Here is a 20,423-nt window from a genome sequence, read left to right as displayed (position 1 = left end):
TGTTTCTGAAGCATCTATTAGCTGCTGCCAGTGCTCTGGTGTGCAAGGACAATGCAGTGATCTCCAGGGGCAACCAGAGAACTTGGAAATACCGTTCTGATGGGTAGATCAAGGAGTAAAATACAAAATCTTACTCTAGGAATGGTCTGCCCAGAAACCGCTTTGTAATTTCATATAATATTATTTTCCTCTAATTATCTGATGAAAATAAGTTGATTGTTTTGTCTCTATTTGTTCACAATCAGTGGTTGCCAAGACAACTTCCAGAGGACTCTACATTAGCTACAACTTCTTTGAGATTTCTTTACAAATTAGTTAGAGATGTGCTATGCACACAAACAGTGCTTTGAAGAAAACAGAAGAAGATAATCCTCAGTAAATTATTAGGGCTGGAAAGAATTTCAATGGTTGTATTTGCTTTTATGTTTTCCTTTGCTCTGTTCCCTCAACAGGTTTTAGAAGAAGGCTCTTTCCGTAGATTTAGGAAGCAGCAGCATCCAAATAAACCCATAGTACAGCTCTCTGCAACTGCACTCTCCATGCCCTTCTCCTGCAGGACTTCAAGGCATGAGAAGGGGTCCCCAGGGCAAGAAGAAATCATGCAAAAAAGAGAGTTCATGTTCCCTGCATCTCCACAGCTGCTCAAGGGAACAAATGTAGGTACACAGCCTCTAAAGATAAAAATCAATGCTTTTCTTGGCACAGGTGCCGTGGAACAATCTTGATGCTGGCTGAGCTCAGGAATGTTTTTGCATCTGGCATCTGCACAGAAGGGAGAATTCATCTTCAGCAACAAACTGCATCTGTATCCCATCCTCAAAATGTTCCTTGGGGACCTTGGATGCACTAAAAACACTTCTGCAGACGGTTTTTAAAGCTTTGATCCCAAAAGAAATGTTTTCTCTTTATTGCACACAAATAAGATACTAAAACAAAAGATAAGTTATGTAACTCAACAACCCCCTTTCAAGTCTGGAACCCAGAGTCATTTCACCACACACAAGCTGGGTCTTGTTGAAATCTGTTTACATATAACCATGTACCTCCAAAGTAAAGGGCCCTGACTGCAGACCCTTAATATCATCACCCTTCAAGCCCCAGCTCTTTCAAAATTGTATTGCCAGACTTCTGGGGAATGTAGGATTTGCCAGCACAAAGGGATGTTAAATGCAAAGAAATCAATTAGTGCCAGCATCTTTATAGTTTGGTAGATAAATCTATGTTTACACTTTTATGTATATATTTAAATTCAGGTACAACTCCCCATATTTCAAGGAAAGTCTTTTAAGAAACTTTAAATAGACTGGGAGTTCTCTAATGGCATTTCCAGCATTTTCTGTTTGACAAGCAATGAGGAGCCACAAACTCTGCATGTTCAGTTTTATGTTCTGCACTGTGTTAGTAAACATGGGAATTTGGGATTTGCCCATGCTTTGCCATCATGACACGAAGCACAACAGTCTGAGGTAAGGATGCTAATAATCTCACACTAATGTGACTTTTTTTTCCAACTTGCCCTGCCATCTGTTTTGTTGCAATCTTCCCCCTAAAAGAAGTTGCTATGAAAGCCCTATTTTGAGGGAAAAGTGACATTGATCCCGTACTCTTCACAAAGAAATATATTTAGAATTAGTGGTAGTGATATTTTTATCATCTTCACAGACTGCTTTAAAAATCACTGCTAAAAATACCATCTCCAAATTTTTTCGAGGGCATAAACCCATCAATTAAATAGTATTTTCTTTTTGAATTACATATTTCTTTTTTAATTACATCTCTGAATACTAACAAATATTATATATATTGAATATTATCAGGTAATACATACTGTACATAAAAATTATAGGAAACATTAAAAATACAGAAAGTGCTTTGTATCTATAATACAGTGAATTAACTGACTGTATTAATTAACTGAAAACTCACCTAAAAACTGTGTTTTCATTAACATGACTTTGAATTTTTATATGTTCTGTAATAAGTCTTTCACTTAAGTAATGACTAATTTTATATGTAGAGTCAATGAATTACAAAGTAAAATGAATAATACTATTAAAAATTGAGTGGAGGGCAAGCAAATACTTAGCAAACAATTAGAAGATTTCCACTAAATGACATTATTAATGAACTGTTATAATGAAGCCAAAGCATTCACTTGACAGAGACACACGCAGTGATGAACAACAGGTACAATTCATACACAGAGAGAGGTGAAATGCAAATGGATAAAGGACACTTCTAACATCACAAAATACTTTTGAAAATAGCAACTTCCTTAAATCTTTGGACTGAGTTTCAACAGATGAGATTTTTTCCAGACTTTTGTCTACCTCTGTTTTTCAAGAAGTTTTTATGCAAATACAAGTTGGCACCAATCTCACTGACTTCCCCTTCTGAGAGGGGCCCAAACCAAACCCAGTGTCTGATTTGGTTGTCTCTTGCTGCTCTCTGGAGCATTGTCATGTCCCCACCTGGGACACTCAGTGCATGTTCACCACTTGCTTTGCAGGACACCTTCACTGGGCACGGGCTGAGACCGTGAGCTCCATCCTGGCAGGAGGAATGGTACCCAGCAAGGTCGGATAGGGAGAGACTGGTGGTGGTTGGTCACGAATGCAGCGCAGGTGAGGAGACAAACCAGCAAAACCTGGTTTTTACAAACCATTTTTGGCCCACTTACTTGAACAGATCTCCATCTGATATAGAACAGAGTAAGAAAGGGGATAGCTAGGGCTGTACTGTTTTCTAAGTTGCACAACGTTCATGAAGAAAAATCAGGTTTAAAACTACCTGTAAGTAATCATTCATTAATTTTTAAATATTTTTTGTGAGATCAGGCACCTGTTATTTCGCTGGGGATCAAGGATTTCTCCAACTATAAACATACAGGCATTGGTATAGAGAATGTTTTAGAATATGCCCTTTGCCAGAAACTACAGAGAATTGTGTAATACTGGGTTTTTACGTAAAAGATAAATCTTTATCCTTTAATGAGCCACTCTAAGGAACGGCAGCTTGAAACCAGTATAAATGTGTGCTGTAATTGTTAGTTAGTAAAACATAGAAAACATCCCAGCAGTAACAGAGTAAGAAGACAGCCATGCAGCCAAGGACAAGTGAGTCTAGGAGGAAGGAGCAGTGGTGGCCAACATATTTTGCTGCCCTTCAGATCCCAGCTTTTATCTTGGCAGATGTTCTTACAGCAGCTTTAGCTCTCTACTCCACAGTCAAAATCTTTGATGTTCCACCTCTATTAAAGGAGCAAACTCAAGCCAGGTACACCATAGCTCTCAAACACAACACAGAAACATGAAAAGATGTGAGTGTTGAGAAGAACAATAACAGCAAATTTCTTGTAAACCTTCTAAGAACAGTATAATTCATTTTTATTTGATTTAACCACATGTGGGGGAAGGCAACTCCCAGCAAAACATGCAGTTCCAAACTATTCACGTTAAGGAGTTTTAAAGCTTTTCAGTTTGGTCAGCATTCAAATAACACAACAAACCTCAACAGCAAGTACAGGAGACTGCTCTGTCAAATGGTTTGAACCAGTGAGTTTAATGAATACATATAAAAGATCAAACAAAGCTTTTCTAATGATAATGGGTTTTCTTTATTCATGGTATTAATTTGCCCTGTTGAACTAGGGCACACTGCTGAGCACAGAACTCCCAGTTTTAAACTTCCTTCAGAAAATCACACTGATCTGCACTCTTGTACATGTATTTTCTGCATGCTTCCCAGATTAATAGGTCAGATAAACTGGCACAAAGCCTGGTCACTGTTTCATTTGGTTTATGTCTAAAACCACCTTTCCACTTTTTCTGCTCTGTTCTTGTACTGGAATGTGTGTAAGGCTGGCAATGATCAGAACCAGATCAAAAACCAACTGAGGATGGGAACTGTTCCCACCACGCCAGCATCAGTCCGCCAACACCTCAGAGGCATTATCACAATCAGACAAATATTGTAAAAGATTATACCTGTGAGCGACCGCCTCCTGCTTCTGGTTGTGTCACAGTCAGAGGAGCACGCTGTGAATTTAGACCAGGGGGTAAATGTGCAGTCATCCTTGCAGGGAATGAGGCACTCCTGGACAAGGGCTGGCATCGCCCCTGCCCACTGCACGCAGTCACCGACAGCGGCAGAGCCGCCCTGCTCCGACAGGCACGTCACAGCTGCAAGCAAAGGGACACAAAGCTTTATACTCTTATAGATATATTGTATTACACTCCTGGCAGTCAGTCCTGCTGCTCTGTGTGAGATTCACTCCCCTGGATTAACAGAATAAAGCTGATTTGGTTTTAGGGCATGGTTCATGTGTCACTCAGTGATGTGCTGGAAGCTTCACAAAACCATGAAGACACATTCTTATTTGACCAGTGTGTTATCTAAATGATGATATAAATTCAATATTTGCAAGGAGGCAGTCATTTTAAAGGTTGTGGGGACAGTTTAACCAATGATACATTGTACAACCAAGCAACAAAACACATAACACTGTGGCCATGTGCCAGTAAACATACTTGGTCGAGGCCAGGATTCACAAGATGTGATGCACTTGCTACTCATGGAATTGAAACTGCTGCAAAGTGGTTAAAAAAGCCCCTAAAAACCATTAAAGAAAGCTTCCTTCTCCAAAACCATCATCTTTTCCATATTTCAGATTAAGGGAATGACTGAGCAGATGCTACAGCTAAATGCTTCTTGCAACAGGGTATAAATACCAGGTCTGGCCCCTCCAAACTGAGCTCCCTAAATATTGTGATACCTCTTATACTCCCCCACTTTGTCTGTTGTCCTTTTTTAGAACTAATAATTAATTTTTCACAGTGAATATTGGTACTGTATAGCTATGACAGAGAACAAAAGTATTTAATGTATAAAAATGAGTCACAGGAAGCCTAGGATAAAACTTGCTAAATTCAGTGAATTAATAGTAAGTAATTATATCAAATAAAAATAGCCCGCACATCATGGAGTCTTTCATTTCATTAATAATAATTAATTCTCACAAAATCTCCAAGATTATAGGCTATTTATATCCTCCAGTGTAGGTTAAACAAAGCAAAGATAGGTCATGACTTGATTAAGGTAATAAACTCAGGGACAGCAATGAACTGAATTTGGCCACAAGAGTTTAGTCATGTCGGGCTCTCTGATTCCAGGCAAGTCCACACATTGCATCATAAAGCTACTGAGGATGAAATTATTTAATCCAGATTTTACTATTGAACTTTAACAACCTGTGATATTATTTTATGACAATTGCTAAATAATTCAGGTTTTTGAGGATGCATATATTTTCCTTGTTGCCAGCATTTAATGTGAGTAGGAGTGCATGAAAAGAAAGGGGGAAAGAACTCTGTTTTCTTACAGTTAAAGGATTTACTGGGATGTAGCTCTGCCATAAATACACATGATTTTTTGGGTTTTAACTACAGTACTGCATGGGAGAAAGGAATGGGTTGGCAACCACCTGGAAATAAAAAAACCATCTTATTAAAATGCAATTAGATTTCTATGGAAAAAATCAGCATTTTGAAGAGCATGCAAAAGACAAGCAATTGTTAAAAGTCTCTTTAGACTCAAGTGACAGCAAATCAGCATATTAATAACCACCTCTAAACTGCTGATCCTTGCCTTTCACTTCCAATCCCGTGACCCTTCCCAGCTCCCAGCCCCAGCCGTCAGACTGTGAGCCCTTGCCCTCCTCAGTTACAGGAGGCGAGGACAGAGGTCACGGCTCTGTGCGGGGACACGGCGTCATTGCCCTCCTCAGGAAGGTTAAACAAGCCACAGACTCAGATACCCAAGGTTTGTGTAGCCTCGTTACCTTCAGCAAGGACACCCCAGGTTTGGCCACACAGCTGTGTCCACGTGACGTCTGGCCAAGGGGATGCAGAGCATCTCCTCAGCATCGCGACAGCTGCTGGCAGCTCCATCCTCCACTGCCAGCCCCACGCAGCAGGAGCTGTGCTTGCAGAGCAAACCACCCCGCTGCAATGTTCACTAGGTGCTGGCAGAAGAGCACACTTCGTTCCTGACATTTATTAACAATGGCAGTACAAGGGGTGGAAGTTCAAGGTATGGATGTTAAACCAGACGTCCCATTGCTGTGATCAGTTATTATCTAACCACCCAATCTTCTGCACAAACCGCCACAGCTGCAGGCATACAAATAATTCACCAAGGTCCCTGAGCCTATCTGGATGCTTAAAGAGATGGGTATATCTATAAGGACATATGAAATCAGGGCAAATATTTGATGGAGATCATAGAGCTTAAAGAAATTAGTGACAACGGAAACATGAGTAAAGTTAAACAAAAATAACAAACAATATAGTAGATTGGATATGTCTAAGAATGAAGACAAGGAGTTGAAAAGACTATATAATGCATAGTGTAGTAAGAGACATAACACCTAAAGGAGGGGAGGAGGAGGATCTCCTGTGATTCTTGCTACATGCCTAAAACCTTGCTTGAGGTGAGCTGCATTAACTGAAAAAATAAATGAAATAATAAAGCAAAAACCCATTAGGGCATTTTAACAGACTGGGAAGGGGCAGGCATAAAGCAGCATGATGGACCCACTCCAGTGGTTCCATCAGGAACCAATCCCCTCGTTTCTGCTTGCTGCAAACTTCCCAGTTTACTTAGCTTTAACTTCTAAGAGAAAAAATATTTTCATATATAGGCACTTCTGGAAGGAGAATGAGAGAAATTTGTTTTCAGTGAACCTTCAGGAAAGTAAAATTATTTATCCTCGGTGGTTTCAAACTACTGATTGGTTTGGCTCATATGTGGTTTATGCTGCATAAAAAATATTTCCCCTTAATCCTCAGTTCTGTCACAATGGTTTTAAATAAACTCATACCACAAAGCCATTTCTGTTATGTCAACATCTCTTTTGTTTTTTCAAGTGGGATACCCCAAGAGAGCAAATGCAGTCCATTTGCAGCCTTATGCATTGAGAAAAAAAATCAGAGTAATAAATCCCTTCTAGGCATAATGTGTGATTTCTACCATCTCTGCAGCATTTAAAATGGACACAAACATATGAATAAAACAGCTAATAATAGGACACTGCCAGATAAAGGCTTTCAAGTTATAATATTGATTCCCACAAAGAGGGGAAATGTAGGATTTCCTTTTGAACTATTCTTTTTTATTACCACCAGTCAACCCCACCAAACCGGAATTAAACACTTGGGGCCAAACTGTGGGATGACATTTTAATGCAGTTCTGTTGATATAAAAAGAAAACTGCTGTCACAAAAAAAAAAAAATCCAAACCACCTTCTCTTGTAATGATAAACATGAGATCATGAATTAAACTGAAAGGTAGCCAGGTTTAAGAGGCTGAAGGAAAATAACTTTTTTTCAGAGAAGGGCTGGAATTGTTTAGCGGACTGTGTGGATGCACCTGTGAAGGTTCCAATGCACCACAGCGATTAATATGAGCAATGAAAATAGCTGCAGAGGCAACTGCTTTGCTTCAAGGCATAAGTCAAGTGTTAAATGTAGAGCTTGGGGAGCAAATTTCCCTTTCTGCTGCTACAGGGCCCCGCCAGGAGACTGAGCAAGGACTGCTAAGGGGATATTCAGTGTGACAGTCTCTGTCTTCTGGCTTTGCATTCCCACCCACAGGAGCGTGTCTGTGTGCCAGCATCTCAGCATATGGCGCACAGAAGCATATGGGAGCTACATTCTGTAACTACATTTCTCCTAAATTGAAAGTAAATAACAGACACTTCTCCTATAAACTTTTAGATGGTGAAATCAAATGTTTGCACACTGTCAGATTGCAGAGGCATTGAAGGCATCCTTAGATGATGTTACAACATCACCAAAGAAGTGTGTCAGCATCAGACTGAAGGAACTCAGGTGCTCTCAGGTGCACGTGCCTGACTTAAGAGCATTGGAGATGATCCTAACAAAAGGAATTGTATTGAGAATGAAATATTACAGGCACAGCATTGCATCCAATAAGGAAACATAACATAAATTTAATTCGTCTTAAGTAAAAATCCAATTACAGACAGCCTCTGTAATCATATTCATTTACCAAAGTTACAATCCATTCTCCTTCAAAAATGCATTCCAACAGGTTCCAAAGGGTAAAAAACTAAAGACTGAGAGTATCAAGTATGAACCAGTAAGATTATATTGTACCACAGCACTTTCAATTTGAGAAAAGTAAATTAGTGTTTTCAAAACTCTGGAATTAAATGTCATTAGAACACCTGAAAACAATGATTGATAATTCCAGGAAGGTACACTCAGGCCAAACACTAAAACTAAAGCTATGCAGTAGTGCAAATCAAATGACTGGGATTAGTACATGAACAATAGGATGAGCTATGAGGCTACACAAGAGCTTTAACGCCAGGAGGTGTAGGCAAAGCAAGGTAATCATCTTCACTGTCTTCAAATTCCAAGAATGTTTGAAAAATCAAAGCCAGTATGTAAAGTCAAAGACATGGTTTTAATATAGCTGTTTACTCTCTTGTTCAGAAAAATCCTCATTTCTGTTGCATAATTATTCTTGGTATCCTTCAATGTAATAACATCATTTCTTACACATATCATTAGTGGTAAGTGAAAAAGTTAAGGGATAATATATTAAAAAAATAAAGAATAAAATAACTTTAAGGGTCTAGACTTACTCACTGTAAGTATAGTCCCATAACTCACGATGCCTTCATCTGTTTTCTATATTGATGCTCCTTCATCCTTACAACAAGTTTTTTCAGAATCCCAGGTGGAACACTGACATTGTTCTTGGCATGTTAATGCAACCCCTAATTACAGGAGGCCAGAAGCAGACATAATAGATGACACAAGATAAGGCTCTGCTGAGACTCAGGTTGAAGTTTAAAGTCCTGATTCTATAAGGACATAAATACACACTTAATTTCATCCCTGTGCAGCCCCCTTGGATGCAGCAGCACTCCCTGCAAGGAAGTTTGGCCAAAGTTCTGGACTTACAGAAACACACCGTAAGATAACCATTAAAAGTAAGTCTGAGGAAAAGAACAAATGATGCCAGGAAGGACATCACAGACACAAATCTCATACAAATAACTGAGGAAGAGCTGGGACAACTAGTTATTCAGCAGGAAAACTGTCTCCGAGGTCACCAGTTCCCCATTTTGTAATTATTAATGATATTGACAGTAGTGCTAAAGGGCTGACAAATGCCACCGAGCAAACAGAGCGCTGAATAAACACAGATCCCGACCAACAGGCTCTATAAACAAACAAGGGGAGCCCGAGATGAGCTTGGGATGCAATAAAGATGGTAAATACCAACTGAAAGGAAAGCAACTGAAATCATTTGCATGAAAAGGGGTGAGGGAAGAAATGGGCACAAAAGTTGGGTGCAGAGCATTAGCATGGAGAAGAGGTTGCAATGGGAAAGGGGAGAAGTTTGGGATAGAATTAGAAGGGAAGGAAAAAAGCATGCAAAACTGTGAACATCCTTCTCAATGTAAAGGTCCATGCTTTAGGTTGGTTTCTCTCTGCAGCCTTTCCACAGTAAGACACGTGCATGGGGTTAATGTAGGCACAGGAGCCTCAAAAGGAATCCCAGCTGCAGCTTTCTGAGGGCCAGCAAGGTGGGAGGGCACCTTCAGTACCATTTAATGCCTTCAACTGGACTCACCTCTGTTCCATCTAAAATAACTCCTCAGAGTGCAATTTTTCTTTGATACTCATGGATGAGATGATCAATTACTTGGTTTGGAATACAGGACTGGAATTGCTGTAAGAGCTGAGCTGCACATGCAATTTTGCCAAGCTGTGAGACTTGAGGTTTTATTTTTCCTCATCTGTGAATCAAAACTGCCCACTGTTTGAGGAGAAGCAGGAGACAAGTACATCCCTGTAAAGCCCATTCCTCCTCCCACCCACACACGGAATGCAGAACACAGGACTGATATATGATTGTCAAGCACTATTTTCATACAAGTGTTTTCTTATTCTAAGTGGTTCACACTCTGCCTGGCCAGAAAGGCAAAAATAATATGAGTTTTTAATGTTTCAAATTTACTTTGTCCAGAGAATAACTGCAATCTGAGTGCTTCCACATTATGCAATCAGTCTAAAGAATCTTTCACAATTTTTCCCTCTTCCCCTTAACATTATTATAGGTTTTGAATTGCTTTTACTTTCATTTTCTAGTAAAAAGAAAATCAATGTAAGTGCATTAGATGATTAATGATAGAAATTATGCTCCTTTCAGAGAACATAAAATACAAAAACATGTTAATTTTTTTCCTCTTTCTGTGGTCCACAATTACCAAAATTATTCAAGTTCCATTTCTTTGTGGCGCCTATCATCAAGTTATATTTAAGATGAATTATTTATTGCACAACTTGAAAATAAGACTAAACCATCCTGCTATAAATACACACATTGAGATGACAGTAAATACAGAGAATCAAACATGCCAAATAACACAGAAGAGAGAAAGTGGAAAATAAACACAACATTTACAGTATTTCTAGTAACTCAAGTTGGAAACTTACTTAGCTGATTAAGCAAGCACTGACTTTCTTTGCAGTGAAGCACAGATACTAAATCCAGAACACAACACTAACACACCCACATATTCACAACTGCCCCAACATTTTATTAAAAATATGATAGTCCAAGTAACATCTCAAGGCTTGAATCCACCCTTCCTCCTCATCTCCCCATTTCCCCCCCCCAGCTCTGGCTCTTCTGATTTTGGTATTCAAAACTCCCACTGCTCTTGGCCCCTTGCTCGGAGACCAGCAGCTAAAAGCTACCAGGACATACACAGGCCCTTCAACAACTTTCCAACCCATCCTGATCTGTATTCCCCTCATGGAAACTGCTCTCAGAGTTTTCTAAAGTACCAATGGATTTTGTATATATGGTCCTGCATAAAACTTTCCACTTCAACTATCACTTTTCTACCATAAAAAAACAGATAAGAATACTAAATGCTTTGAGGTCTGAAGTCTGGCTACTCATCTCCCGCCTAAAACTGATAATATAACTGAAATTACTTTGACAGAAGCTAATAAAAACGCATACTCAAATAATTCATGTTATCTAAATTAAGTATCTTTCAGCCATCATACAGTATTGTCCACCTCATGAGAGAAAAATAAAGATACTGGACTTGAGATTCAAGGGTCAGCACAATCTAAGTACAGTAAAGACACTGTACTTAGATTAAAGGTAAGAGAGGCAGAAAGAGATTGTGAAAAATTTCCCACCCACAGCCTTGAAAAATGAAATGCTTGAGGGTTTTCAGGAGATTTACCCAGTGGGAAAGCTAAGTACGCATATTGGAATCCCAGTAAGAGCAAAGTCACTCTGATGTGTGGGAGTTCCATACGTATGTACATATATATATAAATTATATATCCAGAAAGGCTTTTCACACTTCCTCCTAAACATTCCTACTGTGCAGGGGAAAAGTGTTTTTTGGAAACCCTATGTCAGGGAACCCATTCTTGGGCAGGAAAAAAAAGAAAAACGAAGACGACCAAACAAAACCAGAAAAGACACCCGAATTCCCCAGAAGAGACTAACAGTCCAAGAAGGGTCTATTTCTAAATTGGCCATACAAAAGACTCTGATTCCCCTATGTATAAGGAGTGGTATTTCCCCTGGCTCTTGCTAAATGAACTTTTTCTTTGTGTGAACACAGCAGATCCAATAGCTTTGCCTCTTAAAAATAAAAAAAATAATTACACCCATCTTTCCACAGGTTTGCTGTTCAGATCATTCTCACTGCTAGCAAATTCCTTTTTACTCTTCTTTTGAAGCTAACAGATCTAAAGGGACTATTTGTTTTTTCCTTCTAGCCTCTTAAAAACAAGCCAGAAGATCAGAGAAGATGCAAAGGGAGATATCTTACAGGACATTGTGATTTTCATGCAGTGATCCTCTCTTCCTTTCTTATAGGCAGAAGAAAAGAGAAACATTTCTTATTTGGCTGCTGCTATTCATCTTAAATTTGCACTAAATTATTATAACTGAGGGTGGGGTTATAAAGCAGATTGTATTCCTGCTGAAACAATGGGAAAACTCACAATTATTTCAACTGGAAAACAACAGATCCTATTACACTTTCTTTTTACTGATTCTTCTACAAATAAAGCATTTGTTTGCAAGCATTTGTTTCTAAAGCAATTACACAATCTAAACACTGACTGATCACAATAGGATCGTTCATGTATAGCAGATACAACATTTGGACACAGAAAGCTCTCTATCATGATTCCTTTACCATTCGTTCAGATCATATAATTGATGGTTTACTTAACTGAAAAAAAGCAATCAGATACAATAAAAACAAATTAATACAATAGAACATAAATTGCATCAGACCTAGAAATAGTTTCCACCCTGCTGAAAGATTATTAGTATTTTAAGCTAATCTTCATTCCGGGAAACCACAGTCTGGGACACTGCACTATGAACTATGCCACATTTTCTTTTATTACAGTCTTTCCAGTACAAATCATTTTAATCTTGGCAATAATAAATCACCAGTTAGATTCTCAGCTTATACCCTCTTTTCACCTGTGAAGTTTTGTTCATCTTTGTTGGAGCTCAGAGCAGTTTCTCCCATAAAATTGCTCCCTGTGTGAATATTTCTTGATGCAGAAGGTTTCTGCCACCTGTCGTTACACGATCAGAGGTTCAAATTGAGGAGCACTTAAAGCAGGGGAAGGTCATCTTTGGAAATTAAGTTGGAATAAAATTTTGTAGAAGTGGAGGTGGCTATTCATACTGTGCCACTGCAACAACAGCGGACCCACCATTTACCTCACACATGCCCTCCTGCCTCATTTGAGAGTGGCTGCTGAGCCACAAGGATTTATCATCAGCTTCCACCTCCTGTAAGAGCAGAAATGCCCTTCACACCCCTGTCCACACAGAGCAGCAGGGGCTGTGCTCACCTGTGGAGAGGCAGGACCCAGCCAGACAGGGAGGACATCACTGAGGAGCACACAGCAACCCAGACCTCAGTGACACAAAGCCCAGAGGAACATCCGACCCTTCCAATCATGCCCAGCACTACCATAACCCTTAAAACCAAGGGGACATAACCAGAGGGACTTCCAAAATTTCCCAAAGTGTTAATTACTTCTTCCATTTTAGAATAAGTTATTTAGGAAATAAAATTCAATGTAAAACCAACTCAACACTTTGAAAACCCATCAAGATTCACATCACATTTCCTTTTCAGAAGCGGGAACTGATATTTGGAATTTTAAGTGTGTATTTCAAAGAAACAGTAAATAGCAGCTTTTTAATTCATCAGAAACCCAGAGGAAAGGGAACTTTCCATACAAATGGGCTGTACTTGGGAGACCAACTCTTGCTGTCGCTATAATGAAAGTATAAATACAGCATAGCAGGAATTCATAGTAATTTGTTTCTATGAGCAAGTGTGACACGGCACAGCCAAATAAATTCAGATTGTACAGCTACACGGAAGTGAGACATTCTCTGACCTACTGCATTTTGCCTTTCCTCCATCATTCATTGCATCAGACCTTTGTCTCAATTTCTCTCTAAACCTTTGTCTTGTCCTATTTGATGGCCCACGCTCCAGGGTTATATCTTATCAGTTAATTAACTTTTAGAATGGAAACGCAGCAGAAATGACTACATAAACTTTTGCTCATATATATATCAAAGCCGATGTCAACCAGTGTGGTTCCTGTGTACCTAATCCAGGAGACTTATAATAAAATCTCATCTTCCATTTATAGCCTGAGGCAATAGTAGGTCTTGCAGAGAGAAATGCGAAGTGATGAGGTTTAGTAGAGCAATAACATTGCTCAACAGTTTAAATATTGGTCTAGGTACTGAACTTTATGCCAGGAGGTTCTGGCATTACATTATTAAATGCCAATATTTCATCCACAGTTTTCACTTACTCAGAATAATGCATAATTCATTTCAGAAAAAAAAAATTGAAATTTGAGATTTTTTTTCTTCCCCCACCACCCCCTCAAAAAACCTCCTTAAATGTAACACTACTTACAACAGATCAAGGCAACACTAATGGGGAGTTATGGAGATTGTGTGTGTGTATAATATATGTGTTCTTCACTGCAAATTAAGGAACAATTTAGCAACAACATCCTAGAAGCAACGAAAACCATTGCCTTCATTCGGGCCTATAAGGTCAGTGCCAACAAGGAATAAAAGAGAAATCGATTAGCCTGAAAGTTTGAATCAACAAATAAGGAAGAGGAGGATCCTCAGAGGCAACTTTGATTTTTATTTTACTGACTCTTCACCTCACATCAGCAGATCTCACTGATGTGCACTAAAAAAAAATATGGGGTAAGAAGGAATTGAACAAGAGCCAGTGTTTGAAAATAATTTTGCCCACAGTTCAAAATCTCAGTGAAAAGCCCAGCAGTGGAAAGGATGAAACACAGAAAAAGAATGAAGAATCTGAATGGGAATTGTAGCCTGACAGGCTGGGAGCATCCAGCAGCCCCTTGCTCAACTCCAAGCACTCTTCTTCCACCCAGAGAGGATCACACACTCGAGCTCCTGACTCCTGTCATTTCAGAAAAGCTGTGTGATCTGGCATCAAGCTATATATATATATATATGTCTATATATATATACACACACATCTTATAATTTGCTGCAATTCTTAATTTTTTAAATTAATTTTTTAAGGGCAGGGTTAAATCTAAATAGGTTTATTAAGACACTTTCTAAAGAAAGTTTCACCAAGACCAGTTTTTAAAAGTCAAGAAAACTTCTTATCATTTTGTTTCAATAAAATGCAAGAGAACACACTGCAGATTTAGATTACCATATCAGCACTTTTGATTTACTCACCTTTTCAATGTGAAGACAGGCAATTCCCATATATAACTTTATTCCAAAGCTGTGACCTTGACTTCTACCAAAAGTTCAATTGTATGGGTATTGGTTTTGAGGCAAGATGAAGGAAGAAAGGAGTTCTCACAGATAAGATAATAAACTGTCAGCTGCAGTTCATGAAATACTACTGTTTCAAATAGATGATCTGATTTAATATATGCTGACTGTCAATTCAAAAATTATGAGTAGGTCATTACGTAGCATGGTGACTACAGAGCTTGAATTACTCTGTTTCATAAAGCATTAGCTGTGTGAACCAAAGACATCTTCACAGCCTTCCATGTAAGGATCCAAAGTAACAGAATAATCCTAAATTAAATGAAATACCACATATTGATGGTGTATGGTTAACACACACAAATTTGAACTTTGTCTAGAGGTAAAGAAAAAGGTATTGAAAAGTACTGTTGGTGGAGTTACTGGTAACATCAAGATGAAAAAAAAAAAGCTTTTCTCTAGTTGTTGAAAATAATTAAAGGAATGAATAAAATGGCTAGTTTAACTATTAACCCACTGTCCTAAGTACTCATACAACTGTAAAAATACAGTGAAGTTTAAAAAAACCCCATCCCAAAACACATTATCTCCTGAGAGTGATGAGAATTGTGCACTTGTATAAACTACAGGATGTAATCTCCTCCTTTTTCTCTACTTAACTTAGTAAATGCAGTTTTTTCTAATAAAAAGAAGGAAAGATGAGCTACCAACACTGATGTATCTAACAATAAATGAGAAGTCTTGATGAGACTCCCATGTTTTCCAATACAGTAAATATACAAAAAACCCTTGAGATTCATATGTTGCTTTGAACAGATTCTTGTATCCTACATTGTCCAATATAACAACAGCTTGTTTCACACTGTTACAAGAAATTAACCTAAAAAACATTAAGTGCTCACTGGAAGTAGGGACACAAGTTACATCTAAGTTAAAAGTGCAATACTGGCAGATCTCTCACAGCAAAAGGATGAGCAAAGATTGTGAAGAAACAAGGAAAAGTTTAACTCTCTAATGTTTCAAATGCTTATCTACCTTTCCATCACTTATGCCTAAAATGCAGTTTAATATATTTTCCATTACAGTCAGAGTCTTCAGCAACAACCTCAAACAAACATGGTATATGGAATCACCTCCCAAAATCAAATTATTCTTTACCAACCTAAAATCTGCTACACCTAAAAAAACACTGAATAAACAGCAAACAACAGTCACCTGCTACCAGTATTAAACAACTCTTTTCAGAGTAACTTACATGAGGAAATAAAGAACTGGGACCTGATTTCTGTCCCCCACAGGCTGCCCAACTTACCTACACTCTGTGAAATACAGAGGCAGTGCCTGATGAGACACCTAAATCCCTCTCCCAAGTTGTGATGGCTCCTCCATCATCTTCACATCACATTTCAACTTAGATAACTAAAGTGTCACAATAAGAATATATTTACTTAAAAACAGACTGAAAATGTTTACACAGTTATCACACTAACATATTTTGGAGTGAAACCTTGTTGTAGCCAATATTTAACAGGTGAATTCACGTGACTGGAATAGTAACACACATACAGCTCTTCTGTAAGGGCATGTAAATGATGGTGACATGTTGTGTTTGATGCATAAATTTTACATCTTTTCCATCTTTGGAATGGTCTGTAGAGAACAACTGGTAAAATCTGGTGTGTCAAGGTGGAGACAGAGTAAATTTCACTCAGCATAGAGCGTAAGCCATGAGCAGGAACCAACGGGGAACAGCTGGGATGGGCAGGTAGACAAATACATTCCTACACATATATTTGCATTAAAGCTAAGTAAGGCGTCCTGGAAAGCTGGCAGGACAAAGGAAACTGAAGAAAGGTGCAGCTCAGAAAAAAGAGAAAAGCCAAAGTGAATGCTCTCCTATGAGGGAATGGGCACAACCACACTGGGGATAATCTGGAGTATGAGAGATCAGCTGAGCTCAGTCAAAAGCTGTTCACTGCCCTCAGAACAACAACAACAACAAAGGTGAAAATTAGATCAGGTTCTTGCAGATTAGCAGAAGGCTGCAGCACAAGCATGAAAAATCAGAATTAGCAATGGGCATTAAAGGTAACAAAGGATCCTCCTGCAAATGTCCTGGCAAAAACCAGACACCCTCCACTCTCCCACCCCCCTCCTCAAAACCTGGCCCAGGCTCACACCACCCTTCACGGGGTACATCCCTGGGAGTGGATTTCCTTTCAGGGACAGGGCTACCAAGGATAAGCCAGCTATTTCAAAAGTGTCTGTTCTAATGAATCCTGGCTCTAGCAAACTTAGAGAAACTGATCTTGATGTGTCAAGAGGTGAGCATCAGCTTATTTTTGATTTGCACAAAAATGCTGGAACAAGTAATCATCCAGCAGGGACAGTTATACCAAAAGAAAATAAAAGTTAAATACATCAGCTTTCTGTAATAGATTGATGGACATGGCAAAATAAAAAGAATGGCCTTATTTTATAATAGTCTGCTTCCTTGAGGACAAAAATCCTAAAAATGCTCAGCACCGTGAATCCTAAATGACTTCCCTAGTAATTAAATTATATTGCATCAAAAGGCACACGCCTCCAGCAGTTTGATTCGGATGTGCACACTCTAACCAGGAGTAACTGGGTAAGCAAAGATTGGGTGGAGTTGACATAAAAACATGTAGAATGCTTAGCACTAAAGCAAACCTCTGAAATGGAATAGAGCCTTTTGCTTTATGATAATCTCTGGGACGGATTCATCACTGTTTTATTACTGACTTTTGTTATTGTATCTGAATACAGTTTGATTTTATGAGATCTTAAATATTACCTTTATAAACATTTCATGGGATGTTGACTCTCTATCTGCAAATTGCTTATTTGCTTATTGTATCTGTTCATTGATGCCACTGCAATAGCTTATTTTTGCATTAGCTTCTTTGTTGAGTCTAGTTCATCTTCTGAGAAAACCCAGAGATGAAATTTTTAATAAGAAATCCTGAAAAAAAAAAAAGAGATATAACTGCAACTGGTAAAGACATTTTCCCTTATAGTGTTCTGTTTGCAGCATAATTCAATCAGGGTGTTTATGCCAGTAACTGAGATTTCAAGAAAGTACTTTGTTTATCATTTAATCAATATGATTTGAGCAACCCAGAAGGATTTTTAAATAGTAAGATAAATTCTGTTCACTCCTCCTGCAGCTTTACCCCAGTTTCAGACTTCTGCTCAATAAAGGCTCTCCTCACATCATTTCTTTTGCTTCCACCATTCTGACTGTGCAAACTCAACACCAATAAAAACCTGTGGCTGAATTCCATCTATGGAACACATTAACTCGTTTGCAACTAATGGAAGATGATGATGACTGCACTGGGAGAAAATACAACAGGATCACTGGGCTCCCCTCATCAGCCTGTTTGACAGCTCTACTTGCGTACACATCACTTATTCCACTGCAAGCCTGAACATTTACATTCCACAAAGCATATAATCAAATTTTATTCAAATACAGCCCAAGAACTAAGTGTATTTAACTTCTGGAAACACATTAGGTGATTATTTCTTTCATAGTAAAAATATAATACTTGCAAAACCACAGAACCAACTGCAAACTGCTAATATGTTTCATTATTATTAAGTCTGCCCCTTGGAGACATCAGCAATTAGGGTCAAATGAAACTCCATAATCCTTCTAAATTTCTTTCATGGTTGCCTCCAGTATTTACATTTACCTGTGAAATTCATCTCACTGGGAAAGACAGGCATCTTTGAAAGGCTTCAGATAAGACAATTTGAGCAGACACATTTTGCCCTGTTTCCTATCAAAGCATTTAAAATTACAAAGTTTATGCTTTTATATCGGATTTGCAGAGTATTAACATTTAAATAAGCTTTAAAAAGGGGCCAGATACATAATCTAAACCAAAAAATTAATAAAAACCAGCCATTTTCCTATAAACCCTACAATTAACCATTATGATGAACAGAGAGAAAGCAATCTATCTCACCATGCCATAGAGCTGATGTAGCTCTTCTTTTCACACACCACACAAGTTAATTATTATGAGCAGATGTGCTTAGATTACAGGAAAATTTATACTCCATGAAACCAGGCACTGAAGATATCTATTTATTTTGAAGCACAAATTTGTCCCAGTTTGTTTGGAGGTTTGCTTGCATGCAACTTCATCAGCAACATGGCCCGCACAAAACCCATCCAACCTCACAGGATTGAGTTCTGCACTGCTTTTGGTGTGTTATACCAACCAAACATTTCAAAAAGGTACTGAAAAAGAATCTACTGATCTAAGCAACTTCTTACAAACAGGGCAGTTCTGATTTGTCCCACAAATTCTCCACCGTGCCTTGAACAGGGAATGTCTGTGACCACACTGTGTGTTCTGGGGGTTAAAATGCAACGGAAGAGATAATTGCAATTGAAGAGTCAAACAGAGAGCCCAAACGCTCTCAAGAGTTCACATCTGCAGTAGCTGCTCACTTCTGCAGGCCCACTTACGCTTGAATTTCTCAAATGCTGTTAAGTGCCTATTATTAAGATGCCCTCCAGGAGCACAAGGAATAAATGAGCAGCAGCCAAGGCCCGTGGTCAGCGAGGGCAGTGGCTGTGGAAGGCCACGTGTTCCAGCCACACGGCCGCGGCTGGGAGCGCTGCCCCGGCACGTCCCACATCCCCCGAGGATGTGCTGATCTCCTTCACCCCGAATTAAATGGATGCTGAAGTAGATGGCCTTGGACAAGCCTATTACATTTTAATAGGTTGGTAAGATCCCCTCACACTGCCTGCCTCGAGTTCAGGCAGTTCCTCTGCCTACACAAAGGCCAGGGCAAAAACTAAGATACAGAAAGTTGATATCTAAAAGACAGTACAAAAGAGATAACTTGGAGACATTTCAATCACCTTGGGGCACATCACAGAAAACAAATATATGATTGCAGTGAAACTTCAGTGAACTGTCAAAAAGAAACAATAGTACTGACCGGAGTTGATCAGAAAAGCAGTAAAAAGTAACATTTGCTACAAGGCTTCACATCCAAGATCCAAATTTAACACTACAAAATACCCTACTTCAGGAGAACTCTGTCAAATATCAGAATATATTATTCAAAACTTTCCTTATTTCACAAAGCCAGTATCAGCAATCCTCTAATAAATGATGCACGCATCTGGCAAAACCAGCAGCTGCCAGCAAAAAAATTGACTTTAGAAAAATCTTTGTTAGAAGGTGACATATTTTTCATTACTATCTATTGCCATCAAGGTATAGAGATGGCTTTTTTGTGTGTAGTAATTTTATTCCAGGGGAATTCCAATTTTTTGGATGAAGTTTCACTTGATTTATTATAAATAAAGAAGATGGAATCTTCTCCGGAGTCTTTTCAGAAGGAAATCAGTGACGATAAGGGAAGTGGAGAAGGGTTGCTTCCAACAGGAAAAATGTTTGGAAGTATTACTACTGCAATCAGACTTGGTTTAGAAAGTGCTAAACCTACCACTCAGCAGTTCTAA

At 38.7% G+C, this 20,423-nt stretch overlaps 1 protein-coding gene across 7 annotated transcripts in view; it reads right to left on the bottom strand.

The window, feature by feature from the left end:
- THSD7B (thrombospondin type 1 domain containing 7B) overlaps window positions 1–20,423 on the bottom strand; it is a 299,484-nt gene that overhangs the window by 92,523 nt on the left and 186,538 nt on the right. For all 7 annotated transcript variants that reach the window (XM_032114787.1, XM_032114784.1, XM_032114789.1 and 4 more), the window contains exon 14: window positions 3,987–4,181. In XM_032114787.1, coding sequence (XP_031970678.1) covers window positions 3,987–4,181 — 195 coding nt within the window. The remainder of the gene's footprint in view (window positions 1–3,986; window positions 4,182–20,423) is intronic.

Source organism: Corvus moneduloides, chromosome 7 (assembly GCF_009650955.1).
Source record: "Corvus moneduloides isolate bCorMon1 chromosome 7, bCorMon1.pri, whole genome shotgun sequence".
Taxonomy (NCBI): Eukaryota; Metazoa; Chordata; class Aves; order Passeriformes; family Corvidae; genus Corvus; species Corvus moneduloides.
The sequence above is the reverse complement of the archived record's forward strand: the minus strand, read 5'-3'. Positions and strand labels throughout refer to the sequence as shown.